Raw genomic sequence first — 27503 nt, 5'->3', positions numbered from 1 at the left:
GTATAAAAGAAATGGTATAAATATAAAAAATTAAAGTAGTACAGATAACCCCAGTTTACTTTCCATCAGTGTTAGTGCTGATATCAGTTTGGTTTATTGGTATATACAACATACTGTTCTGCAGCTTCTTGTCACTTATAACCAATTTTAGGCATCTTTCTATGTCAGTACTTATTACACATTTGTTGGTGTCTGATTCACACCCCTTTTCCCTCCAGAAAAATCTAAAATTATTGCTTCCAAACCACTTTTCCCCTAGCTGCCATGTTATTTTTTTTTTAAAGCTGAAGAAAGTAGAAAATATGAAAATGATTAACTTTATGGTCTAACCCAAATTTTAACTATTATCAGATAGTCCTTTTAGGTCAGTATTTGAAATCACAAGGTCTTTGTTTCCCACTAAATGTTAATACCTGTTCTTTTATTCTTTCTTTGTTTAATATATTATGGAAAAATGTAAATGTATACAAACATTGATAGAATATTAGCGCACCCCCTCCCCGGGTAATATTTTAACCATTATGAGTTTGTAGTCAGTCTTGTGTGTGTGCCATATTTCTGTTTTCCCCAACCCTCAGTGTTATTTTGAGAATAATGTATATTCTGCTGCAGTTGAGTGGAGTGTCCTATAGATGTTTTTTAAGTCTATTTGGTTTACTGTTGTTCAGATCTTCCATTTCCTTATTGATCTTCTGCCTGATCTATCCATTATTGGAAATGGTGTATTGAAGGCTCTATTATTGCTGTATTGTTTATTTCTCCCTTCTGTTCTGTCAGTTTTTGCTTCATATGTTTTGGGCCTCTGCTGTTAGGTGTGTATGCTTTATAATATGTTGTTTTGATGAATTGACCATTTTCTCATTATAAAGTGTCCTTCTTTGTCTCTAGTAACAATTTATGTCTTAAAGTTTATAACTTGGTTAGATATTAGTGTAGACACTCCAACTCTCTTTTGGTATTGTATGTGCAGTATCTTTTTCCTTTTTTATTTCAATCTATTTGTGTCTTTGGATCTAGCTTGCAACTCTTGTAGGTAGTATATAGTTAGATTTTTTTTTAAAATCCATTCTATTGATCTCTTCCTTTTGATTGAAGTCTTTAAACCATTTACATTTAATGCAGTTACTTATAAGATAGAATTTATGTCTGCATTTTTGCTGTTCGTTTTTTATGTCTTGGGTCTTTTTTGTTCCTTTATTCCCCCATTACTGCCTTCTTTTGTATTACATATTTTTTAGTATACTATTTTAATTCTCTTGTTTCTTTTATATTTTAAAAGTTATTTTCTTAGTGGTTTCCCTGGAGATTATAATTTAATGTTTTAACTTAGAACAGTTTAGTTTGGACTAATACCACCTTAATTTCAGTGGTATTCTAAAACTTTACTCCAGTTTACATACATTTCTTCCCCCTCTTTTGTGCTTTTATTGTCACACAGATTATATCTTTATACTTCTTAAGCCCACCAACACAGTTTTATAATTATCACCTTATGCAGTGATAGTTAAAATCATTTAGGAGAAGAAAAGAGTTACTGACAAAAATACATATCCACTGTCTTTTTATCTACTTACTCAGGTATCCTCCTGAGGCTCTTATTTATTCATGTGGATTTGAGTTATTGTTTCATGTCTTTTCATTTCTGCCCAGAGTACTCTCTTTAGTATTTCTTTTAGGGCAGGTCTGCTAGGAACAAATTCTGTCTTTTTACTTATCTAGGAATGTCTTAATTTCTCCTTTGTTTTTGAAGGCTAGTCTTTATTCTTTTTCTGTCTTTCACATTGGATAATCTCAGTTGACCTATCTTTTTTTTTTTTTTTTTTTTTTTGTAAACGCATCTCGTTGTTTTAATTTATTTTTGGCTGCATTGTGTCTTCGTTGCAGCAAGCGAGGGCTACTCTTTTTTCTTAAATTAATTAATTAATTAATTAATCTTTGGCTGTGTTGGGTCTTCATTTCTGTGCGAGGGCTTTCTCTAGTTGTGGCGAGCGGGGGCCACTCTTCATCGTGGTGTGCGGGCCTCTCACTGTCGCGGCCTCTCTTGTTTTGGAGCATGGGCTCCAGACGCACAGGCTCAGTAGTTGTGGCTCACGGGCCCAGTTGCTCCACGGCATGAGGGATCTTCCCAGACCAGGGCTCAAACCCGTGTCCCCTGCATTAGCAGGCAGATTCTCAACGACTGCGCCACCAGGGAAGGAGGGTTACTCTTCATTGTGGTGGGTGGGCTTCTCATTGCAGTGGCTTGTTGCAGAGCATGGGCTCTAGGTGCGTGGGCTTCAGTAGTTGCAGCGTGTGGGCTCAGTGGTTGTGGCACGCGGACCCTAGAGCACATGGGCTTCAGTAGTTGCAGCACACGAGCTTAGTTGTTCCTCGGCATGTGAGATCTTCCCAGACCAGGGATCAAACCTGTGTCCCCTCTAATGGCAGGTGGATTCTTAACCACTGTGCCACCAGAGAAGTAAGTCCCTCAGTTGACCTATCTTTTAACTGATTGTTTTTCTTCTGTCAATTCATATCTAATCCTGAGCCTCTCTAGTGATTTTTTTCATCTTAGTTATTGTACTTTTCAACTCCAGAATTTATATTTGACTCCTTTATATAATTTCTGTCTCTGTTGATATTCTCCATTTGGTGATATATTATTCTCAAATTTTCTTTTAATTCGTCAGACATGGATTCCTTTAGTTCTTGTATATATTTATAATAGTTGATTAAAACCTTTGTCTAATAAGTTCAACTTCTGGACTTCCTCAGGGTCTATTTCCATTGAAAACCATCTTCCTTCCCTGTATAGGGACCATACTTTCTTGTTTTCTGTAATTTTTTGTTGAAAACTAGACATTTTAAGTAATACAATGTGGCAAGTCTGGAAATCAGATTCCCCCTGCCAGCAAGAGTTTTTTGTGTTTGCTGTTTGTTGTTGTTGTTGTTTGTTTAGTAACTTTTCTGGACTAATTCTGTGAAGTCTGTCTTCTTTGTCTTTTGAAGTCTCTGCTCGTTTAGCTTAGTGGTCAGCTAATGATTGGACAGAGACTTCCTTAAACACCTTAAGTCTACCAACCAGTAAATCTACCAGCCTTTGCTGAAGGGCTACTTGTGTATTTTGGGGACGTCTTCAATGTTCTGGTAGGCAGTTTACAGCTCTGCCTTAGCCTGCAGTTCCTGTTTGTGCAGAGCCTCAATGCTAGCCAGAGGTGAGAGATTCACAGCTCCTCAGGTCTTCTCTGTGCCTGCACATAGCCCTGCATATATGCAGCCTTCTAGATACCCAGGAATATGCCTGAGCTTTTCAAAGACCCCTGTGGACATCCTTTCCTCCAAGTTTTTCCATTGCAGTTTTTGGTCAGCCTGTTCGTATTGCCAACTTATAATGCTGCCTCAGGCAGCTGTGGTGTTAAACCTTTGCCTCTAATTGTTTTTTGACTAATGAACTACAGACAGTGTTCTTCATACAGAGTCAGGTCAAATGAAGACAAGTCTGAGAATAGAGCTTCTCAGGGTGCTGTCAGTCAGGTCAAATAGCACTGTTCTCTGGGGAAAGAGCTTTTGGGGAGCTCTAGGCCTGTTCTGCTCCCTCTAGTGGCTGCTGTTTTGCTTCTTTGCACAGCTGCAGTAGTGGGAAGGTGTAGTTTTCAAGGCAGTCGTGGAGCTGGGGAGAGGGCATGGGAAATAGAGCAAGTCAAAATGCCAGAGAGCTCACTGTTCATACTGAGATTCAGCCATTTTCTTGAATAAATGCTCATAAGATGGCTGCAAGCCTTTGGTTAATTTCCAGCATTCTAACAAAGTTGATTTTGACAATTTTGCCAGTGTTCTTGTTGCTTTTACGGAGGAGCAGATTTTCAGAGGTCCTTACTCCACCATTCCCGGAATGCTTCTCTGTCTCAATATTATTTTGAAGTAATCACAAATGGCATATTATTTCAGATGTAAAATATTTCAGTATATATCAAGAAGAAGAAATGTAGAGTGGAGGAATAATCCTCAGGTTTGCTTTCACATATAGTACTTTCCTAATCCATGCTATTCCTTTAATATTGTTTCTTAGCTATTGTTATATTCATCCCCATTTTCTTTAATTGCTGTGCCCTCTCTTTTCATTTTTTTTCTCCATAGTACCTCTCCCTTCATTTTTATCTAACCAGGTAGTTTGGCATGTTACAGTGATGCCCTTGATATATCATGGCATCTCGCTTTTTTAGTGAAAGTCTAGTGGTTGGCTCTAGGGAGGGGAGTGGATTACACATGGATTGGCATATAGCATGGTTTAGGCTAGAGACTTGTGGAAGGATAGATTAGATTTTTGGCTGGAGACAGTGTTTGGCAGAAGGAGTCAGAGTTTCCAAAATAGTTTTGCCTAAAAAGTTTAAAATCATATGTTTATTTTACTTTGCCTCATTACAAAAAGTATTTGAGGCAGTCCTAAAAACCTTATATTTGTATTGTTGACAAGAAAGTAATGGAAAATATTGTAATGTGGAATTGAAAGTAACAGTAGTGGACTGAATAGACCACTTAACTGTACTGGATTTTATTATAAGAGGTTGTGGTTTTTAAATCATTTATTATGTATTGAACTCCATAAACTTGTACCTTCTAAAAATGATAGTACTAGAGTTAAGTCACCATTCTCAGTTATGTCCCTAAGCAGTTTCATGACCAGTCACTGAGAATAAAGTTAATCTTTGGTTTGAATAGATTTTTAGCACTCATTATTTTAAGCTGGCCATTTTCAAAGGCCACCTTTAGTTCATTTAGTGGCAGTCGCAAGGATTGGGCCCAGTCTCTTTTTGACAGTTTTTATGGCTCATATTTCATCACAGGATGTGTTTGCATTAATATAGCTGAAGTCTGTTTTTTTAATGTGATTTATTGATTATTTTCTTAGGTTCATCAAGGCGTATAAGAAGTTTGGTCTCCCTCTTGAACGGTAAGCTTAGTAATATAATAGTTCCTTATCCGCCTCTTTTTCACTTCTGTATTGTAGAGGTTTCTTTTTTTGGTTCTACTTTCCATTTTTAAGGTCTGGCACCTTTTGACAGCCTGGTTTTTAGACATTAATTTACTCACCTGCTCCAGATGACTTGGAATGGAGATCAACGAAACATATTGTACATGTAACTGTACTTCGCTTCTAGGAACATTGCAGTGAATGGAAGTAGGCTAGAGAAAGGAAAGTGAGCACAAAGAAACAAACTAGTGCAAATAGCTTTGGGGCACTTCACCTGCTACTGTTATCAGACAGCACATTTAGTTAATAAAGAAAGCTGAACCCTTTCCCCTCTGTTTTTTGAAATTAGTCTGTTTTTGTGGACTATTCCAAGTCAAATTCTTATGAGGAAAGTAAGTCATCAGTCACTGTCCGAGGGTTCTTGTTGGAAGGATCAATTAAGGCATGTAGAGAAAGGTCTTTGCAGGAGCAAGCTTATGTGAAACCAAGTGGTAGCTCACGTGACATTAGAAACGTGGGCACAGGGCCTTGAGGTATCCCCGTATTTGTCTTTCCTCAGGCTGGAGTGCATAGCACGTGATGCTGAGTTGGTAGATAAGTCTGTAGCAGATCTGAAGCGCCTAGGGGAATTGATTCACAACAGCTGTGTGTCAGCAATGCAAGAATACGAAGAGCAGCTGAAAGAAAATGCCAGCGAGGGTAAGTCAGCATGTCTCCCTCAGTGATTCTCAAAGACCTGGCACTTGTGGATTGGGATCTCTGCTGCTAAGGATCTTTTTTTTTTTTTTTTTTTTAAGATGAACACACTTATATCCCATGCATCCCTAATTTTTTGAGGTGTGTATTCTCACCTGCCTTTACGTGAGCTCAGTTTTAAGATTCCAAAGATTTACTCACAAATGAAGTTGATTTGCAGAAGGTGCAAAGTAATGAACAAGATGAATGATTTCTTTTAATGTTACTGTAGAAAGTTTAGATTGGTTTGTATGATGTAAAGACCTGAGTGGATAAAGCTGAGTGGACACATTTGCATTTTGGCTGTAAGTGAGGACATTACAGACCACAAACATCAGTAATTATTTTGGATATACATACATGTATTGTTTTGTTGTGATCAACTTAAAGGATTTAGAGAATTAGAATAAAAATAGTAGATGAATATTGTAAACCTTTTAGTGCAATGAGACTCTCTTGGCACTAGAATTTGCTGTAATTTGATTCGACCTGTAGTGTGTTTTGTCTTATACACCAAGAGTGCTTTTGCCTGTCTTTTAAAAGCAGGAGGTGTCAGGAGAGAGCTGAGGTCCTTGTTGTTAAAGGACACCCTTATAGTTGAACCTCAAACAAAAAGATGAGGGTGTGGTCATTCTACAGTTCACTGGACTGTGGTTTATCTGTGCCATTGCCCCCATTCTTTTGTCACCCTTCACTGATGTTACAGGAGGCTCTGTCATCTGTGGTTAAGTATTCATGCCCTGGAGGCAGCCAGTTTACCTGGAATCTTGGTCCTGCCATTTCTTAGCTGCAAGACCTGAGACAAGTGATAGCCTCTTAACAGTCTCGTGTGCAAAATAGAGTAGTAGTCCGTGCCTCAGAGGGTTTGGATGGTCACTTGAATAATTCCATACATGTGAAGTGCTTGTCATCACATCTGGCTTGCAGTGTTAGCTATTTCATTAAATAAAGAAGTATTTGTGCTTTGAAATTTTCTTCTTAAGGCTGTTACTAAAAGTAATAAAATTTTAAAATATCTTGAATATAGTCAAAAACATTTTTAGATTCTTTTTTTCCATGAAAGAAACTTAAATAACTTGAGTGGTTTGGACAGTGATCCAAATATGTGCTTTTATAGCGCCAAGAATACATCCAAAAGTAAATCTTAACTTTACAGTTTTTTTTTCTGTGTAATTGTTTTGAATAAGTATTACATTCACATGGCTCAAAAATGAAAAACAGGTATCCCTATTTCTTGTCTCCTTCTAGAAATATAAAAATACATATGTTCAAAAAATGAATAGATACTGTTTTAACACAATTGGTGCTGTAGCATGTACACTGTTCTGTACCTTGCTTTGTCCATCTCACAGCATATTTGGAGATATTTCCTTGTAACAGTCCCTTCCTTTCCACATGTTTCTTTTCTCTGCATGTTCACATTCTGCATCTGGTTGATCGCTTCCTTCTGGCATTGCTTAACTTGTTTCCATATACCTGTATTTTCTATAAATTGGCATTTAGCATATTCCTGAGTCCAGGTTAACATTTCCAATTCTAATGTAAGATTATTGATATCTCTTTGCTTAAGTTGAAAATTTTGTTCCTAAAAATGTTAACATAATCATGTATTTGTCTTATACATGTTTCCAAATATTAATACCAATTTTACTGTTTTTGTTTGTTTTTTTTCTTCTTTCTTTGGCTGTGCTGTGCGGCTTGTGTGATCTTAGTTCCCTGCCCAGGGATTGAACCTGAGCCATGGCAGTGAAAGCGCTAAGTCCTAACCACTGGCCTGCCAGGGAATCCCCCTAATTTTACTGTTAACTATAAGACTTCTTAATGCAGAGTTTGATTTCTTTGTGTTTCTTTTTGTCCTTAAAATACACCTCATTAGCAGTACACAAAGTACTATGTTTTAAAATTATTTGAAATTGTTCTTTTATCTGTGTGGTTATACCACCAACTTAATATATAGTTTAGTATCTTTTGTTTTCTTTTCCTTTCAGTTTCTAGGGACTACTTTTCTCCTTTTGATGAAACTTTGTTTCTTTAATTATGTAAAACATTTGCATGGCCCAAAGTCAGAACAAAACCAGGAACACGATGAGAGAATCTTGCCTTCATTCCTGTTCCCCCAGTACTGTTCTCTTCCTCCCCTGTAGGTAATCATTTCTGTTAGTTTGGGGCTTATCTTTCCATTGTTTCTTTTTAAAATTTTAAGTCTGTGTGTGTGTATTTCCTCTATTACAGGAGATATCATACATTATATTCTGTTCTGCATCTACTTACTTTTACATATGGCGTTCACTCCATCTTACTGTGTAGAGTTCATACCTTCTTCCTTTTACAATTGCACAGTATTCCACTGTGCAGATAGATGTTAATTCAAACTTTATTGTCCCCTAGTAATAAATATTTGGGTTGTTTTCAGTCTTCTGCCACTATAAATAAAGCCACAATGAATAAATAGTCTAATGAATATGCTGTTTCATATCTCTGCCAGCATATCTTTGGGATAAATTTCGGGAAGTGGGATTGTTGAGTCCTGGGGAAAATGCATATGTAATTTGGTTAGATACTGCCAAATTCTTCATAAATCTGATACCATTTACATTGCCACCTACAATGTATATTCATACACAACAGAATGTATTGTCAAATGTTTGGATTTTTGCCAAACTTACAGTTGGGAAATGGCATCTCACTTTTCTTTTAATGGGCAAGGTTGTGCATCTTTTCTGAGGGCCACTTGTGAACTGTCTGTACGTATATTATGCCCATTTTCTATTGAGCTGTTGGTCTTAATTTTTAGGATCTCTTTTTCTTGTCTTTTTTTAAGAAGATTTAATACAGGGAATTTTAAAAAAATTTAATTTATTTTATTTTTGGCTGTGTTGGGTCTTTGTTGCTGCGCGCGGGCTTTCCCTAGTTGCGGCGAGCGGGAGCTACTCTCCTTTGCAGTGCGTGGGCTTCTCACTGTGGTGGCTTCTCTTGTTGCGGAGCAGGGGCTCTAGGCATGAGGGCTTCAGTAGTTGTGGCACACGGGCTCAGTAGTTGTGACTCACGGGCTCTAGAGCGCAGGCTCAGTAGTTGTGGCTCACAGGCTTAGTTGGTCCGCGGCATGTGGGATCTTCCTGGACCAGGGATTGAACCCATGTCCCCTGCATTGGCAGGTGGATTCCTAACCGCTGCACCACCAGGGAAGTCCCAGGATCTCTTTTTCTGATAAAAGTTGCCAGTGTTCTCCTCCAGTTTGTGATTTGTCCTCTCACTTTGCTATGGTATTTTGTACAGAAAACTTAAAAAATTTTTATATAGTCAAATTTATCAGTCTTTTACCCTATTGTTGTTTTGGATTTTGATTAGTTAAAAACATTTTCTCTACAAAACAGAAACAGACTCACAGACATAGAAAGCAAATTTATGGTTACCAAAGGGGAAAGGGATAAATTGGGAGTATGAGATTAGCAGATGCACACTACTATATATAAAAGAGGTAAACAACAGGGATTTAATATAGCTATAGCACAAGGAACTATTATATTCAATATATTGTAACAAACTAAAAAAAAATTTTTTTTCTACTCTGAGGATATAAAGGAAGTCATTAAGATCACCCCACCACCACCACCACCAATACCTATGTGATTTCATTTACTTTTATATCTCTGATTCACTTGGAGTTTTTCCTGGTATTGCATTCAGGTTTTTTGGATTTTGGATTTTTTCTATATGGCTACTATATGTCTCAACACCATTCATTAAAGATGGTTGATCTTTTCTCCACTGCCTGATTTTTTTTTTTGTTTTTGTTTTTTGAAGAGCTACATAATCTGTTATGGATTTACAATATTAGTATCCTGTTAATGGGCGTTTAGCTTTCCAGTCTTTTGCTTTACAGTGTTGTGGTAAATAATCTTGTGTGTATGCCATTTGCGCCATATCCTCCCACCAGCATTGACTAGAATGGCAGTGTCTGTTTCCTCTTAGTCTCACCGACATATTTTCAAATCTTTGAATTTTCCCAACCTGAGGTTAAAAAGGCTATGTCTGTATATTTAATTTGCATTTCTCTTACCATGAATGAGGTTGAGTATTTTTCACATGGAACCATTTGTATTTCCTTTTCTGTGAATTGTCTCTTTATCCTTTGCCCATTTTTCTGTTGCAGTCTTTTTATTTTACAGATGAGGAAACACAGACCCAGAGAGGTTAATAACTAGAAGTGAGAGGAGAAAGGGGACAGGGGGTAGTTTGTACAGATCTGGGAATAAATCCCAGATTTCTGATCTTCAGAGGAGGTGCCTTTCCCATTTTGCCACATTCTGTTCCAGAACTCATCAGTATTGTTGGGAATAGCATTTGCAAGTGAAATTCTAGTGGATTATGTGAGAATCCCTAAATAATTGTTTATAATTGTAGTGCCATTTCATCGACTTGAATGTTAAAAAAAGAAATCTTTTCTCAGGCTCTGAGCCATCTTTTCCCTCACAGACAAGTGTCATTATCATGCATTTTGATTTGGACTCTTTGGTTAGAATTGACTGCTTTGTTTTTACTTCTAGGATTACTTTAATTGGAAACTTGGGCTAGGGTAACCTTTCCATGACTTCTTTTGTTCATCATTTCAAATGTGTTAGGTATTAACTTGATCTCATACTTTTTTAGTAGAAAAGATCATCTTAAAGCACTTAAAAATCTGTTGATGGGTTAGAAAAACAAAAAAAAAACTTCAGCATTAATATTACTCCTTTAAAATCTTCCATAAATTTTATTAATTTTAGAGCCAAAGTATAAAACAAATAGGAAGATTAAAATATAATTATAAACACTACTGGATTAAAAAATTCTAAATCTTAAAAAACTGAATTGTTTAGAGATTATTTTACAAACATTAATTGAGAAAATTTTTTGCCTTACTTGATTATATCTTTGAATTAATGATAAACCAGAGATATACGCTGAGGGGATAAGAGTTCAGGATTTGTTGACCTATGTTTTCTGTGAAACTTCAACGAATTCTCACTTAATGAATATGAAATTGGTGTTCTTTAGGGAAAGGACCAGGGAAAAAGAGAGGCCCAACTATCAAGATATCTGGGGTTCAGGTTAATGTGAAATCTATTATCCAACATGAAGAAGAGTTTGAGATGCTGCATAAATCTATCCCTGTAGACCCTGAAGAAAAAAAAAAGTGAGTATAATACATGCCCATGCATGGGTGGTTGTGCCATTAGAAAACAGATTTGAAGTTACAGTTATGTGTAGTTATGTAGTATTTTCATTGTCTTTTGTCTAACATACCAGAATGCTTTGCTCATTGGTGTTTATTCCCAAATCAGAAAGACCCCTCCTCTAATGTCCTCCTGCTTTGGAAATCTTTTCAGATACTGCTTAACCTGTCGGGTCAAAGCTGCACATTTTGATGTCGAGTGGGGAGTAGAGGATGATTCTCGCCTATTGCTGGGAATTTATGAACATGGCTATGGAAACTGGGAGCTCATTAAAACGGATCCAGAGCTTAAGTTAACTGACAAAGTAAGTGTTTCTGTGATGCTGGAGATGTCTAGAAGATTTGTTGTATAATATTTTTATATTGATTACTTACTTTTAACTATTTTCTGGGGGGTGGGGATCAAATTGGAAATTAGAAGAATAGTAAATTCCTGGGATTTCTTTATCCTTGGAAACATTACCATCTTTAGTGGACTGTGGCACTATTTCAGAGATGACGATAATAGCCAGGTGAAATTTTGGGGAAATTATAGGAGAAGTCTTCAAATTCTGATTTTTATTGTAGGTCAAATCTCATTGCAACAAATACCAGGGTAAGATTATTAATAATAAGAGCATTCCTCGGCCTTAGTTGTTGGCACTTTCTTTAACAATATTTGAAACAGCCATATTTCAGTTCTACACATGAAGAAAGAATGAGCCATACCTTGGTATTTTTTGTAATGGAATTAAACTCTGGCTGTACTTCTCCCACAAAATCGAGCCTCCCACCCTATCCGTTGCACATCAGGCTACCAAGTATAGTAAGGCCGTGCTCAGAGCTGTAAGCAGGGAAAGCTGGCTCAAATTTTAGTAGGATGCGCTCCATGTTGTGCTCCTGGCAGGGCTTTTCCTGGCACGTCAAACAATGCTCATCCCAGGTGCAATGTTCTCAGAGGGTGACAGCACCCTGCCATCAGCACTGAGACCAAATCCAGTCTGGCCTGAGAGGTCCAGCTGTGTCCTGGCATAGCTCAGTGCTTTCCAGCAATGCTCTAAGAAGCATTTTCAATCTAAAACGAAGCTTTAACCTAGCTCCAGGGATTCCCTGCTCCTGGAAGGAGGAAATCCACGACGGCTGGGATGCTCTAGCAGATGAAGCCAACAAGCCCCTCCTACCTGAGTTGTTCTACCCTGTTAACAGCACAGGTAGGAGCCAGTGGGAGAGCTGGATTTCTCCATCCCATTTTGTAAAACGAGAACGGCTCATAAGGGATTTTCAGTGACTGGGAGCCATGGACATGAGATAGGATCTGAGGCTTTATCTGTATTTTGGGTGGTGGGGAGGGAAAGGACTGCTCAGTTGTTTGTCATCTCTGTTCATCCTGATCCACTAACCGGGCCATGGGCCGTGGCGGGTACTTCTCTTCCTTTCCTGTTGAAGATCCTGCCAGTGGAGACAGATAAAAAGCCCCAGGGAAAGCAGCTGCAGACCCGAGCGGACTACTTGCTGAAGCTGCTCAGGAAGAGTCTGGAGAAGGAGGGGGCCGTGACGGGCGGGGAAGAGGTGAGTGCAGCTGCCAGCCGGGCACCGTCCACGGGTCTGAGGCTCCAGCCCTGCAGGGTTAGGTAGGGGAAGAGATGCCCTCTCCAGGTGTCTCCACAGAACGCTAACCCTCTCCTTGTCAGGTGTTGGTATTGAGGTTCCAGTAATGATGGTTTGGTTGGGTAATGATAGGAATGTTCATTTAGTAATTGACCTAAACATCTTGGCATTCTCCTCAAATATTGCCTCAAAATAGTCCTCATTTCTCCCAGTGCCACTGGTCTAGACATACTGCTGCTGTGTCTTTATGCTCCTTCCTCAATTTTGGAATATAGTTCTCAGTACTGTGTGAATATCACTGGGTTTGCCTGTTGTTACAGCTAACACTCGGCTACTTGTAATCATGGGTCCCAGGGATAAAATGGGGAATTAGGATACACAGTTAATTCAGAAACCGGACTTCAGTTACAGTTGCCTTACTTGCTGAGTGAAAAATTTCAACCGAGTTACTAATGGACTCATCTGAGCTTTAGCTTTTATTTCCCCAACTTTTCATTTCAATTCAGGCCTAAAAAGATGAGAATCACAGTTAGGAGATACTATAAGTTACAGCCAGTAGTAGTAGCCTTTGTGTGTGCATGTTCCTTAAGTGCTCTTAGAGCTATGCCATTTGTATTAATTTCCCTATATTATAAAGAAAGCAAATTTTAGAAAAAAAAACAATCCCATACCTTGTCCTTTTTTGTGGAGTAGTGTCATAATTAATGTCATTCTTCACATAATATGTTGAGGATATTCTATAAGTTAGGTTCTGGGGAGGTAGATGGCATCATGTTTGTTTTTTTTATTTTTTGCGGTACGCGGGCCTCTCACTGCTGTGGCCTCTCCCGTTGCGGAGCACAGGCTCCGGACGTGCAGGCCCAGCGGCCATGGCTCACGGGCCCAGCTGCTCCACGGCACGTGGGATCTTCCCGGACCGGGGCACGAACCCGTGCCCCCTGCATCAGCAGGCGGACTCCCAACCACTGTGCCACCAGGGAAGCCCCTGCATCATTTTTTTTTTTTGCGGTACGCGGGCCTCTCACCGTTGTGGCCTCTCCCGCTGCGGAGCACAGGCTCCGGACGCGCAGGCCCAGCGGCCATGGCCCACAGGCCCAGCCGCTCCGTGGCACGTGGGATCCCCCCGGACCGGGGCACGAACCCGCGTCCCCTGCATCGGCAGGCAGACTCCCAACCACTGCGCCACCAGGGAAGCCCACGCATCATGTTTTTACTTGCTTAAATTACTGTATCTGTTTGAGTAGATGAACACCTTTTCATTATTTTTAGATATAACATGCTTCTTCTAGTTTTTTTAATGTTACTCTGATTTTACATATTATCTTTATTTATATCTTTGTACATAAGGTTTTTTTTTCTTCTTTTGAATTTTATCTTTAGATTGAATTCCAAAAAATGGAATCAGTAAGTTCAAGGGTATGGATGTTTTTGTGTGGCATAGGAGATTTATAAGGCCTATAGTTTCTTTTTTTCTACTTCAGGTAAAATTGGTTGCACTCCTTTTAATTTTCTCTGAGTTTCCTTGTTTGAATTATATGGCTGCTGCTGTTCCAAAGAATCATGATGTTATTTGGTCATGCTCTTGAGGGACTTGATTTATCATCATTTTCTTACCCTTTCCAGGCCAAATTAAAGAAGCGGAAGCCTCGAGTAAAGAAGGAAAACAAAGCACCGAGGCTGAAAGATGAGCATGGAATTGAGTTTTCATCTCCTAGACACTCAGATAATCCATCAGAAGAGGGAGAAGTAAAGGTATGAGGCTGCATTTCAGTTGAGATTATTTTTAAGTTACATTTATTGTGCCAACTCGTATAAAATCATTTGAAATGTGTTTAGTTTACATGCCAGAGTAGATGAAATAAAAATAGAAACTATGTTATGTCTTTGCTTAACCTGTGAGAGAGGAATATAGTTGTTCATTTAAAATCAGCAATTGAAAATTCATAATAGAAGTAAATTTGTAGTGGAAGGAAATGAAGGGAACCATGCAAATTTCAGTGATAAATGGCAATTGACACTCACCCTCATTGCTGGGAGCGATAGGGAGTGGTGGAGACTCTGGTTAACCAGGGAGCTCATGCCTAATGTATAGGGGCAGCTGTTATCACTGTTGGGCCAAACAAAACTCATCTGTGGATCAGGTTTGGCCCAAGGCCTGTCAACTTGTAACCTCTGGTCTAAGCAATATGAAAAGTAACTTGCTAGCATTCAGTCTGTTGTTTCAGTGACTGAAAACTTTATGGGATTTCATTTTGTTACTCTTCAAGTGTAATTGCCCTTTGAGGTTATTTCCAGGATCAGCAGTGGGTATGTGAACTAGCATGGATTTGAGTCAAGCATGCATGAATTCAAATACTAGCAACCTTACCAGTTACTACCTGGCAGGTATATAATCTCTTTGTTCCTCAGTTTTTTCCACCTGTGAAATGGGAATGATAGTGCCTGTGTTGAAGGGTTGCTATGAGAAATAAAGAGAAGATGTAAGTGAAGAGCATCTGCCTCTACAGGCTTCACTTTAAGCAGATAGCTTTAAGGCTTTATGCTTGAGAACATGCTTCTGTGGACACAGTGATGAACCATTGGGGGCAGTGCTTTTTTTTCTAGAAAGTAAATGAGGAAATGTAAAGTTTGTGGCAAAAGCTCATAACCTTGTTTGTTTTCTAGGATGATGGCTTAGAAAAAAGTCCAATGAAAAAGAAACAGAAGAAGAAAGAGAACAAGGAGAACAAGGAGAAACAAATGAGTTCTAGGAAAGACAAGGAAGGAGACAAGGAAAGGAAGAAATCAAAAGATAAGAAAGAGAAGGTATTGATGTCATTCTACTTACTGAGATGCCCGCAGCCTTTGAAATTCCCTTCTAGGATTTAGAAGTAGAATGGGTTTGAGGGCCTTGAAATAATTGTCATTTTATGAGTATATCCCAGAAGGAAGGATGGGGCTGTCAGGGGGATGCCTGCACCTCTTCCTGCAGAGAGGGGAGTGTGTGAGTTGTGGTGTTCTTTAATATAGAATCCTTTATTTGCTCCTTTATTACACATTTCAGAGGGGCTGTTGGAATGATACAGGACAGGTAACTACTTGATACATGGTCTCAGACTCATGGTAGAAAAGCACAGTCCACAGATGAATCTGAATACATGAAATACTGTCAAATACTATCAAGAGTTAAGCTTTTGGAGTAGAAATGGGTAAAAGCCCTACTATTATTGTATAATCTTCATGTTGGGGTTTTATGAAGTTCATTCCAAACCACAGAATTCTGGTACAGTGTTGCATCTTGCTGACTTCTGATGAAATTATTTTGCAGTTAATCTTTAATCATTGTTAAAACATACAAACAAATAACTGCCTTAATTCCACCATCCAGTTATAGCTCTAACAGATTTCTTGATGAGCACCTTTGGAACTTCTTTATTATGCATAAAAGAACAAATATAAAATAAAAATCAGACCAGACTGTTTGGATAACCTTTTCTCCCCACTTAGCAATATATCACAAACAGCTTTCCAAGTGAATAAATAAAAGTTAAAATCATTTTTAATAGATAAGGAAGATTTGTTTGATTATAACATTTGGGAAACAATTTAAGTTTCCCATATTGAAATTGCTTTCAAATTTCTAATGTTATAAACTGTACTGTAACAGATACCTTTCTTTGCATCTGTGCTTCTGCAGAAAGGTATTCTTCTTTTAAGGTGAAATATTTAAAAAATAAAAGCACAAAGAATGATTTAGCCAGCATCCATCTGTCCACTACCCAGATATTGCAGCTGTTGTTAACATTTTTCATGTTTACTTCAACTGGTTTTTTTTGGGCTACTGTATTTGGTATCCATGCACTCATTACTGGGACTCCCCTCTGTTTCTTCTCCCAATTTCATTGCTCTCCTCCCTCTTCTCTCCTCTGTAACACTGCCCTGAAGTTCGTGTGAAACCTTCCTGCCCACGTTTTTATACTTTTACTACATATTACATAATCGTAATCAAAGCATAGTATTGTTTTATGTTTTTAAATGTTCATACATAAAGTTATTTTTTATATGTATCTCTATGTCTCCATCCTTCTGCACCCTTTCATGGATAAATGAACTTTACCCATGTGGATTTATGTAAATTTCAGTCACTTGAAATATTTTAGTTAATACAGTTTCCAAGATCAAAGTGTACTTTCATTTTTAAGTTGCTACAAGCTACTCTGTGAGGGCTCTGCCAATTCACAATCTTAACCTCTTGATGACATTTTTATGCATTTTATGGATAAGGGAATAGAAGCCAGAATAGCATTGATGAAGCTAAAATTATAATTGGCTGTGTTTAGAGACAGAAGTGGGAATGACATATGACTAAACTGTTAATCAAATAGGTTTGGCTTCATGATGTCTCAAAACTGAGGCCATCCTCTGTACCCACTTGTAGTGATGTGACATAGCTGAGAAGTCCAAATTGCAAGACAGGAGTACACAAATGACAATGATTCCTTGTAACTCTTTTTTAAAAGCCTAAAGGTGGTGATGCCAAATCTTCAAGTAAATCAAAGCGATCTCAGGGTCCTGTCCATATTACAGCAGGAAGCGAACCTGTCCCCATTGGAGAGGATGAGGATGATGATCTGGACCAGGAGACATTCAGCATAGTAAGTCCTGAAGTTGAGGAATTCTGGTGTCTGCAGCCACAGTGCTTGCTGCGGCTTTGCCTTTCATAGTTCCCGCCACACAGCCTCAGTCGGTCTAAGCAGCATGACCTGAGACGAGGCTGGGGTCCTGGCTGCGTGAGCTGGAGCGGTGGCGAGCACGGCCTATCTTACGTGTTCCCGTGTTGCGGGGCTAGGAGCCAAGATGTGGCCTAGGATGTGGTCCATCTCCTCATAGGAGACAGGGCAGGTGAGGGGAGGAGTCATGGACCAAGCCTTGTATGGGATGGAAACAGGCCAGTGCGTCCTCAGGGACTTAGGCCCTTACCGGAGCTGCACGTGTATATTTCATCGTGTTCCACTAGCTTCCCTTCCCCTCCTCTCTTGAGGTCTTTTCCTTTACCCAAATTTTCACACATCACTGTTCACTTGAATAGTTAATTTAGTTTCAGAGAGAAAGTGATCTTCCAAATCTCAAAATATTCCTGCTCTGGGGAAGCAAAGCATAGAATTTTGACCTCATCCTGTAAGGCAGTCTTCTCTCTTTTTACCCATTTTTTCCCGTGTTCCCAGAAACCTGTATGCATACGTGTATTTTTTTTCTCTTCGCACTTATCTCATTTTTCTTAAATCCCTTTACTCTTCTTCCTGTGAGCTCTCTGAGGGCAAGTACTGTGTCTTATATAAAGTATGTGTAGATGCTAGAAGTAGCTCAATAAATGAGTAAATGAATAAATTCATTACACAACCAGCTCTCTGGTCTGTTTCCTGCTTCTTCCTTAGCCCCGTGTTTATAAGAGAAAATCATAACTAACGCGTCTGTGGTACCATACTATTTAAAAAATTGCTGTTATACGACATTGTAAATCAACTATACTTGAATTAAAAAAAAAAGAAAAAAAATTGCATTTACATACTGGCTCATTTACTCTCGTTTTTATATTATGATATCTTCTAAAAATACAGAAAAATTTCAGGAATGTAATAGGCATTGATAGAGGTACCATCAAGTTTTGTCAGGTCTGAATTTTTTAAGGCTCAGGCTGTAGAGTTGAAGCTTCTGGTCATGGTTTGTTACCTCCCTAGAAGTGACCACAATTCTAATTTCAGTGTAGATCAAATCGTAATTCTCATGCGTGGTTCTAGAGTTTTACTACTTAATGTCTCTAAAGACAGTAAGTAATAGCTCATATAAACAGCCAGGCATTATTAGTGTGCTTTTTGTGTATTTTCTCCACAACAACCTATGAGGTAGGTAATTATCTCTATTTTACCCCTTAAAAAATAAGGTGAGGAGAGTTAAGGAACTTGTCCAAGATGTAGAGCAAAGATTTGAACCTATCAATAAATGCCACACTGTGTGTATCCTGTAACTTATGTTTCCTCCCTCGGCATGTACACTTTTGAGATTTATCCATGTTGATAATTATGTCTCTGATTTCAGTGTTTCATATTATTCTGTTTTATGACTTGCACAATTCATTCTTTCTCCTATTGATGGACATTGGGGTTTTCCAAATGTTTGCTACTACAAATTGGCTGCAGTGAAATTGTAAATATTTTCTTATACACATGTGTAAGAGCTTCGCTCGTGTGTAGCTTGAGCTTTTCTGCTGGGTGTTTCTTTGGGTCTGCACATCTACTGCTTTTAGATGTTGTGGAATTAGTCTTCAAAGTGATTGTAGAGATTTGTACTCTTTCCGGCAACGAATGTGAGTTCCAGCTGCTTCCAGTTCCAGTCTTGGAAATACTTGGTAATTTCTAACTTCTTAATTTTTGCCAATCTAAGTGGTATGAACTATTGACCAGTGGTGCTGTTGACCATTTACTTTCATATTTATTGGGCATTCATGTTTCTGGTGAATTGCCTTTCCATATCCTTTGCCTGTTCCAGGTAATTTTTCTCTTCTTACCTTTTCTATAGGAATCCTGTATCCATTCGCAATACTAATCTTCTTTCTGTTACAGTCATGTATCTTCCAGTTTATTTTGTGTGCTTTTAAAAAAATTTAAGTACAATACTGAAAAATAAATTGTAAGTATATAGCTATGGAAATTATCACAAAGTGATGGAAGTTTGTCAGATTTTCACTCTTCTGAAGTTACATGGACATGTGCCTTAATAGTTCCTTATATTAGATACTTAGTGGCTGACAACCATGCCCTACAGGTCAGAGAAATTTTCTTAAATTATTTTGTGATAATTTCCTCCTCAGTTCTTAATTTTATCCTGCTTTTTGGATATTGGACTTTGGGAGTGGTCCCTAATATTATCTTAAACTTTCTTCCATTTCTTCTTTTCTAACTCTACTTTCTTGGAGATCTCCTTAGCTTTATCTGCCATTATTTCTTTTGAGGTTTTCATTTCTCTTGTCATGTGTTATTTCCAAGATCTTTTTTCCCCATATGGTTCTCTGGATGTTTTTATATTTCTCTTAGATTTGTTTTCCGTCACTCATGTTAGATATTTTTCAAATGGCTTGGTAATCCTTGGTTGTCTGCTCGTATTTAAGAGTAGGGACTAAACATCGGATTGGAAGCCCTGAACATGTGGGTGGGGCTTGATCGACTTTGAGAGTGTTCTCTGTGGGGTGATCTGGCTGGGCTGCTTCCTTGGAAAACTTCCGAAAGTTGGGGGGGCAGCATCATTTGATTCTTCCTCTTGGGTGGTCGGATTTTGGGAACCAGAGTCCTCCAGTCTCCTGACTGGAGGGTTAAGGCCTGGCTTTCTTCGTTCTAGAATCTGAGAGGCAAAAAATAAACAAATAAATAAAAAGACTGGGCGGTGGCTTATCTAATATGCATATATTCATACAGTGCTATTCTTAGTGTCGTAGCCTTGCCTCTCAGCTATGCCTGTGTAGCCCAGTTCAGAGACTTTTCTTTTATCCTCTCCAGAGAATAAACCTCCGTATCTTTTGTCGGGCAGAGTTGGAAGTCTGGGCGTCTATTATAAATCTGTTCCTCTTAGGCAGTCTTAAAAAAACAAAACAAAACAAAACAAAATCCTTATTTTTAGCCCTCATCCCTACTTCCAGAGTTACTTAGCTATCCTCTACAAGAATTGCAGTATAAATCAGGTTGGTTCTCAGCTCTCTCCACTGCTGGGTTAGGATTTCATTGTCTCAGGTCTATTGAGGCATTTCACTTGCTGCCAATATTTTGTTGCTCTTGCTTCCTCTCATTTTCCATGTCTTTGTGGGCTTATCTCTTCTTATGGTGATTCCTTTACTGTTGTTTTAGTGGATGGGGAGGGGGAGAAAAAGATTCTTGTGTTCAGTCTACTATCTTTATCTGGAAACCGTTCTCTCAGTTTCTTACAAGTCTAAAGGACTTGTAAATATTTTATCCTGTAGTTTTAGATAGTTTGTGATGGGAGGTTTTCAGGTTAGGTCTATAATTTTGCTTCTCATTTGTCTTCATAATGGCCTTGGGAGATTATTATGCCCCTCTTGCAGATGAGGAAACAGAGCAGCGTTTTGAGAGGCCAAGTAAGCTGTAAAAGTCATCGCTCTAAGCGATGGAGCTGGGACTTGAACCTCAGGTTTTTCCGACTCTAACATTTATACTTGTTCCCCTGCCATTACCTGCTTCTCCTCTAGTAATTATGTGGCCTGGGGGGCGCTGTGTGTTCTCTGGGAATTTAGGGCACAGTAAGCACAGCTGAAGCTGTCTTTGCTGCAGGTGTTTTATGTCTCTACTCTTGGTCTGTTCCAGTGTAAGGAGAGGATGAGGCCTGTGAAAAAGGCACTGAAACAGTTGGATAAACCTGACAAGGGGCTCAGTGTACAGGAACAGCTGGAGCACACCCGGAACTGCCTGCTGAAAATCGGGGACCGGATAGCCGAGTGCCTTAAAGCTTACTCAGACCAGGAGCACATCAAACTGTGGAGGAGGTAAGCAGCCACAGCCTCAAATTGCTTGGTGTGATTTGATGACAAAGTGTGTGTTAGGGGTTCTGTTTTGTTTTATGCAACATGACACAGCCACCTAATAAAAAATTTTTTTCCCAGCAAAAGCAGTCTATTAGCAACATACCTGCAGGCTTCAGTTTTCTTTTCCTGAAATAGGCCATTCCTCTGAGACCAATCTTTTGAATGGGTAGGATGATGTCATTGTTTTATGAGAGAAATACCGTGATACTGGATTTGCTGGCCTGTCCTCAGAAATAAAGACTCAGTCTTTAGGCCTGGAAGGGATAGAAACCATCTATAATTTCACTACTTTACCCATCTCAGGTTAATATTCAGAGATAATATAATAACTAATTGGTTAGTTCTCTGCTAACCTCATGAGAGGAAGCAAAGGCTAAAACCACCAGAGCTATGAGTTCTCTTCTCTTTAATAATTGAAGAGCTCTAGTAGTAATTTGGATTAATGCAGTTAATCCAGAACTTCAGTTTGTAAGGCATTATGACTTACATATATTCATTTATATATTCACTTTTGATGTTTTAAGAAAACATGACTGGAATTTCTCAAAGACAATTGTAACATTAAGTCTCTTTCCATACTCCACAGTTACATTGAACTCATATATTGATACTTCATGGTTAATGTAATTATCTTTGTATAATATACCTAATATCAGTGGATTGGCTTTTGAGTGAAAAAGAGATTTAAGAAAATCTTCTGTCATGATGCTATCCATAGCATGCTTGACACTCATTAAAAAAAGAAGATCTAAGTTTTGAAATGTGACTTGACTTTCCTTTTACACTGTTAACCAAACCAGATCCCTGTATCTAGCCATCTGGTTTTCTGTGTACTGAGCTTAATCCCTATTGGAAGATAACGAAAATGCATCATCCTAACGTATAGATCCACGTATAGAAGCTGGGCTGGATACTGTGCACTGGGGCCAGTCTGTGTTTAGATGTGCCAGGTACTATGGTCCTGGACTGCTGTGGTTCATAAGCAGTTCCTTGCCCACTTGTGAGGAACTGTCCATGATGAAGTGGTGATTAGAAGATCAAGTATAGTAGGAATTCCAAGAAGGAATAAGCACATGCAGAGGCGTAGTGAGGGAGGGAAGTCTTCTGAGGGCTGGGCAGGTGCACTCGAGCCGCCCTGGAAGAGCAGAGTGGACCTGCTTAGATGAGGAGAGGTCTCAGGCTTCAGCAAAACCTTGAAAGTGGGACAGTGAAGGGACTGGGAGGGTCTTAGGGTTTAAAGGCAGTTCGGTAAGATGACTGAAGCCCTATTACAGAAGGCTTTAGAAAGGCAGGCAATGGTTTTCCACAGTCTGCAGCAGGTTTACTTGTCCGGAGCCAGGGCAGCGTCTTCTGAGTGGCATGGCACGGTGTGGTGTGACTGCTCTCCGGGAAGTGTGGGAGGATGTGAGCCTTCCGTTCCAGCTCACGGAGGTTACCTATGCCTCCTTGTCCTACACACCCATTTTACCAGTCACTCCCCTGTTGACAGTAATGCCATGCTAGAGTGAGTGCAGTGGAATTGGAGGAGAAGAATCCCTTGGAGTTTTAAGGTAGAAACGACAGGCCTTGGTGGTGACAACTGGGAGGAAAGAAGGGGCAGCAAAGCAGAGATGCCCAACCGTACATAGATCCCCACCTGGGATATGGTGGTAATGACAGATTGCCCGGCAGAGTCCAGGGAGTGCAGAAGGTGGAGGAAGACGTTAGGTCCAGAGTCCTAGGTGCCAGTGAAATAAATTAGAGGGGTTTTAGCTGTGAGACAGACCCTCGTCTCCAGACCCCTAGGTCAAATTCTAGACAGTAGCATTTAAAGGTGTATTTATTATTGATGCCAAGACCTGAAAGATTATTTCTGTAACTTATTTTCTATACTTGGAGAGTATTCCACAGCAAAATTCAATAACTTGCCATCTATAAAGAGAATAGTTATTTTTAAAATCCTGTAATTTACCAGAACAAAATTTTTTTTTTAAGGAACCTATGGATTTTTGTTTCCAAGTTTACAGAATTTGATGCTCGAAAATTGCATAAGTTATACAAGATGGCTCACAAGAAAAGGTCTCAAGAAGAAGAGGTAAAATACAAATTTAATCCTATTTCATACAAACAGATAAAAAACATTTCCACAGAAAAATTCCTTAATTACTGTTTTTTTCCTGAGGAGATGATCATAGACTCATAGGTTGTTGGTGCTAGAAAGGGCATGGGTCCTCTGCCCTTAGTTTGCAGATGGAGGTCTAGGTCCAAGAGGGGGTGCAGGAGCCCACCACAGCCCAGCCTGTCTTGGATGGTGGGCTCTTTCACTGTGTTAGCTGTGCAGTTTCTCCACATGTTCCACGAGTAGTCAAACTAACACTTAAGACCTGATGGGTAAAATAGCCAATGTATTGGAACCAGACAGTGTGGAAATTCTGACAAGGAGTTGTGTTCTTACATCTCTGTGTTCTTACATCCTGGAATCATTTATTCACCAGGGCTTTTCTTCCATATGCACATGTCTTATGGTAGCTTATAAATGTGGCTCCTGAAAGATAACAGTTATGGGCAGCACATAATTTTTCTGTTCTTTTCTGGGCCACATGTACTTGGTGTCCTTCCAGCTTTTGTACGTAGGGTCCCAACCGCTCCTGTAAAGGAGCAAACATGAGAAGGTGCCCAGAAGCTGCCTCCCATTCTTTGGTGGAGAGGCATGGGCATGAAGTGATTTGGCCGATGCTGCAGGGGCAGCGTTCCTTGTTCAGGCATGTCCCTTTGCACATCTGGTGACTTGCCACGTGGGCCCTACCCCAATTAGTGCCAGTCTAGGAACATTTAATACCTCCTTCACTACCATGTCAAGGCTGAGGTCTTATGTCTCTCATCCCCTCCCGTATCCTCAGCACCTGGAATGGTGCCAGGCGCAGGGCAGGTGCTCAGAAGTATTTGTTGCATGAGCATATCCTGTGCCCAGCACTGTGCTGAGCTGTGGAGTAGCACCCTCAAGTGGTTTATAATTTAATCTTACGTGGAAGAATATGGTAGAACAGTAATATACAGGAATAATATAGTAATACTGCTGAATGTTACTGTGAATTTTATACATTGTAAAAAGTCTCTGAAAGAATAGTCAGGAAAAGCCCCAGGAGGGAATGAAATGGTTGGGGAAAGGCCCTCTAGGAAATAGTGAAGGTTAGGATGAGTGAAGTTGGACAAATGATGTAAAGGGTAAAGGGCTTCATTAGTCTAGGTATCAGAAGTTAGGATAAGATGAATAATCAAAGTAGTGGTCCCACTAGTTGGGGTTATAGTATACATTCACAACCTTTCTGGAGGACAGTTCAGTAAGATTTACCAAAAGACTAAAACATGCAATTCTCCTTCTAAGAATTTAGTCGAAGGAGATAATTAAGGGTTTAAACATGATTATATGGAAATGACTCGATATATCCATATCAGGGAATATTCAACTATAAATATAATATTGTGGAAGTAAGTATTCACATAAGATTTTTACAATACATTAAGTAAAAAAAGAATATCAAATAATATTTTTGTTTAAAAAAATACGCACGCATGCACACATACACACGCACGCATGCACACATACACACGCACGCATGCGCGCACACACAGACAGCAGTTCCCCCCACTGTGGTTTGCTTTCCACAGTTTCAGTTACCTGCAGTCAGTCATGGTCTGAAAATATTAAATGGAAAATTCCGGAAATAAACAATTCATAAGTTTTCAATTGCGCACTGGTCTGAGTAGCGTGATGAAATCTCGTGCCGTCCTGCTCTCTCCCACGTGGGACGTGAATCATCCCTTTGTCCAGCGTATCCACACTACACGCTACCTGCCCACTAGTAACTTGGTAGCTCTCCTGGCTATCAGATCGACTGTTGTGGTATTGCAGTGCTTGAGCTCAGGTAATCCTTATTTTACTAAATAGTAGCCCCAAAGCACAAGTGTAGTCATGCTGGCAATTCGGATATTCTCTTACTGTGCCTGATTCATAAATTAAACTCTCATAGGCATGTATGTATTAGAAAAAATGTAGTATGTATAGGGTTCAGTACTCTCTGCAGTTTCAGGCGTCCACTGGAGGTCTTGAAGTGTATCTCCCGTGGATTAGGGGGGTCTACTGCATTATGTATAAACACGCAAAATGGCTCAGAAAGACGTAGACCAAATTATTAACAGTAATTCCCTTGGTGGTAAGATTTTAGGTCACTTCACAGTTCTTATTTTTTCCTTATTGTATTTTCTGATGTTTTTATGTCAAATATCTCACTTTTGTGGTAAAGGTATGGTGTTACTTAAACATTTAGATGTTTAGCTTGGTGACTTTGGCATGGGAACTAGTTCCCACTGGGCCAGTCAGGGGTTGTTCGTTTGAGTTAGCCTGAAGAAGTTGGTGGTCCCAGTTTTACATGGCCTGAGAGCAATTTCCAAGAGTGCTGACAGCCTGACCCCTGTTCCTCGCCCCGTGCACTGACATCCAGCGGCCTGGGCCCTTGTTCTGACAGCTGCAGGTCACTGGAGATTGGCTTCTTTGTAGTGGCCTGGCAGGTTGAGCAGCAGATGGAGCTCTGTGAGGCTTTCCATGCCCTGGGAGCTCAGTGGAATTTATGAGCATTTTTTTCCTAAGAAGGTAGTAAACAGCAGGGAAGCCGAGAGGGATTTGTCAAAAGTCAAGAGGGAAATATTTAAAGGTGATGATCTTTATACTGTTCTTGGGAATTCCACCTGGGATCCTAAGGGTCTTTGGTTTCCTTTTACTCTACAGGAGCAGAAGAAGAAAGATGATGTGATTGGTGGTAAGAAACCATTTCGACCAGAGGCCTCGGGTTCAAGCCGGGATTCCCTGATGTCTCAGTCCCACACCCCGCACAACCCTCACCCTCAGAAGCCTCATTTGCCTGCGTCTCATGGCCCACAGATGCATGGACACCCAAGAGATAACTATAGTCACCCCAACAAGAGACACTTCAGTAATGCAGGTGAGTCATTAAGTGAAGTTTTAAAAACAGGTGCCCAGGGGACTTCCCTGGTGGTCCAGTGGTAAAGAATCTGCCTTCCAGTGCAGGAGATGTGGGTTTGATCCCTGGTCGGGGAACTAAGATCCCACATGCTGCGGGGCAGCTAAGCCCAGGTGCCTCAACTAGAGAGCCTACGTGCCGCAAACTGCAGAGCCCACACATTCTGGAGCCCGTGCGCCACAACTAGAGAGAGAAAACCTGCACGCCACAGCTAGAGAGAAACCTGCACGCTACAACTATAGAGAGTGTGCGACTCAGCGATAGGCCCACACACCGCAACTAAGACCCGACGCAGCCAAAAATAAATAAGTAAAAATAAATAAACAAATAAATAGATACACCAAAAAACAAAACAAAACAGAACTCAGTTGTTAAAAAAAAAAACAAAAAAAACGGTGCCGAAAGAAGAATCTTTTTTTTTTCCAAAGACCATGGCTGGACCTTTGTGCTTTATTCTCTTCCATCACTTTATTGTCCTCTTTTTTCTCAGTGAGATGAAGCATGAGATCCAAAAGGCTGTTAATTCAACTCTAAGAAGAACATAACCAACATAAATAAGCAAAAGACAAATGAACAACTCAGGGAAACAATTTACATTATATATGACAGTTAAATGATTAAAACTTCTAATATTGAAAAACTCCTTATGAATTGATAACAGAAGGATAACCAAATAGAAAAATGGACAACGGTTAGGAATAGGGAATTCATTTGGAAGAGGAGATTCAAATGGCCAGTAGGGCAAGATGAACAATTGCTGCTAGGGAAATGTACATTAAAGTAACAACAAATTAACCAATTTCTTACCCATTCAGATCTGCAAAAATTAAAGGGTGAAATGCACACAAGTTGCTAAGAGTGTGAATTGCTACAGTCTTTCCAGAAAATAATCTGAAATATCTAAATATGTAGGCCCTTTTTCTGGGAGTCTGTCCTGTAGTAATGCAAACACATACATGTATGAGGATGCTGTTACAGCCTTACAATGGCAAAAAGCTGGAAATAAATTGCCCATTAATAGAAAAATGGTTAGATGAATAATAGGACATTTGTACTCTATATTATTAGCCGTTGTTAAAAAAATGAGTTGGCTTTATAGGTAAAAAAAAAATTGGAGGGAAAAAAAAGCAACAGCAACAACAACAGAATCTCTGTTTGTGTGTTTAACTTTATTGGAGTGAAAATCACATAACATGAATAAACGTAACCATTTTAAATGAACAGTTCAGTGGCATTTAGTACATTCACAATGTTGTGCAACCACCACCTAAATCAACTGCCAAAACACTGTGCTCACCCCAAAGAAAAAACAGTTTTCATTCTCCCCTCTCCCCAGCTTCTGGCTGCCACCAGTCTGTCTTGTGTCTCTATAGATTTACTTATTCTGGATTCTCTGTATTAAAGGAATCACATGGAATCGTACAATATGTG

The 27503-nt window shown here is 39.5% G+C and overlaps 1 protein-coding gene across 7 annotated transcripts in view; it reads left to right on the top strand.

Annotated features, from left to right (window-relative positions):
* Positions 1 to 27503, top strand: part of CHD2 (chromodomain helicase DNA binding protein 2) — a 122824-nt gene that overhangs the window by 77588 nt on the left and 17733 nt on the right. For all 7 annotated transcript variants that reach the window (XM_081227791.1, XM_081227794.1, XM_081227792.1 and 4 more), the window contains 11 exons: positions 4889 to 4930; positions 5511 to 5650; positions 10724 to 10862; positions 11056 to 11206; positions 12327 to 12449; positions 14112 to 14240; positions 15153 to 15293; positions 16988 to 17122; positions 20837 to 21015; positions 23029 to 23128; positions 25820 to 26033. In XM_081227791.1, coding sequence (XP_081083917.1) covers positions 4889 to 4930; positions 5511 to 5650; positions 10724 to 10862; positions 11056 to 11206; positions 12327 to 12449; positions 14112 to 14240; positions 15153 to 15293; positions 16988 to 17122; positions 20837 to 21015; positions 23029 to 23128; positions 25820 to 26033 — 1493 coding nt within the window. The remainder of the gene's footprint in view (positions 1 to 4888; positions 4931 to 5510; positions 5651 to 10723; positions 10863 to 11055; positions 11207 to 12326; positions 12450 to 14111; positions 14241 to 15152; positions 15294 to 16987; positions 17123 to 20836; positions 21016 to 23028; positions 23129 to 25819; positions 26034 to 27503) is intronic.

This window comes from Mesoplodon bidens, assembly GCF_964165515.1.
Source record: "Mesoplodon bidens genome assembly, chromosome: 3".
NCBI classification, from domain to species: Eukaryota; Metazoa; Chordata; class Mammalia; order Artiodactyla; family Ziphiidae; genus Mesoplodon; species Mesoplodon bidens.
This window is presented reverse-complemented; position numbering and strand designations above follow the sequence as displayed.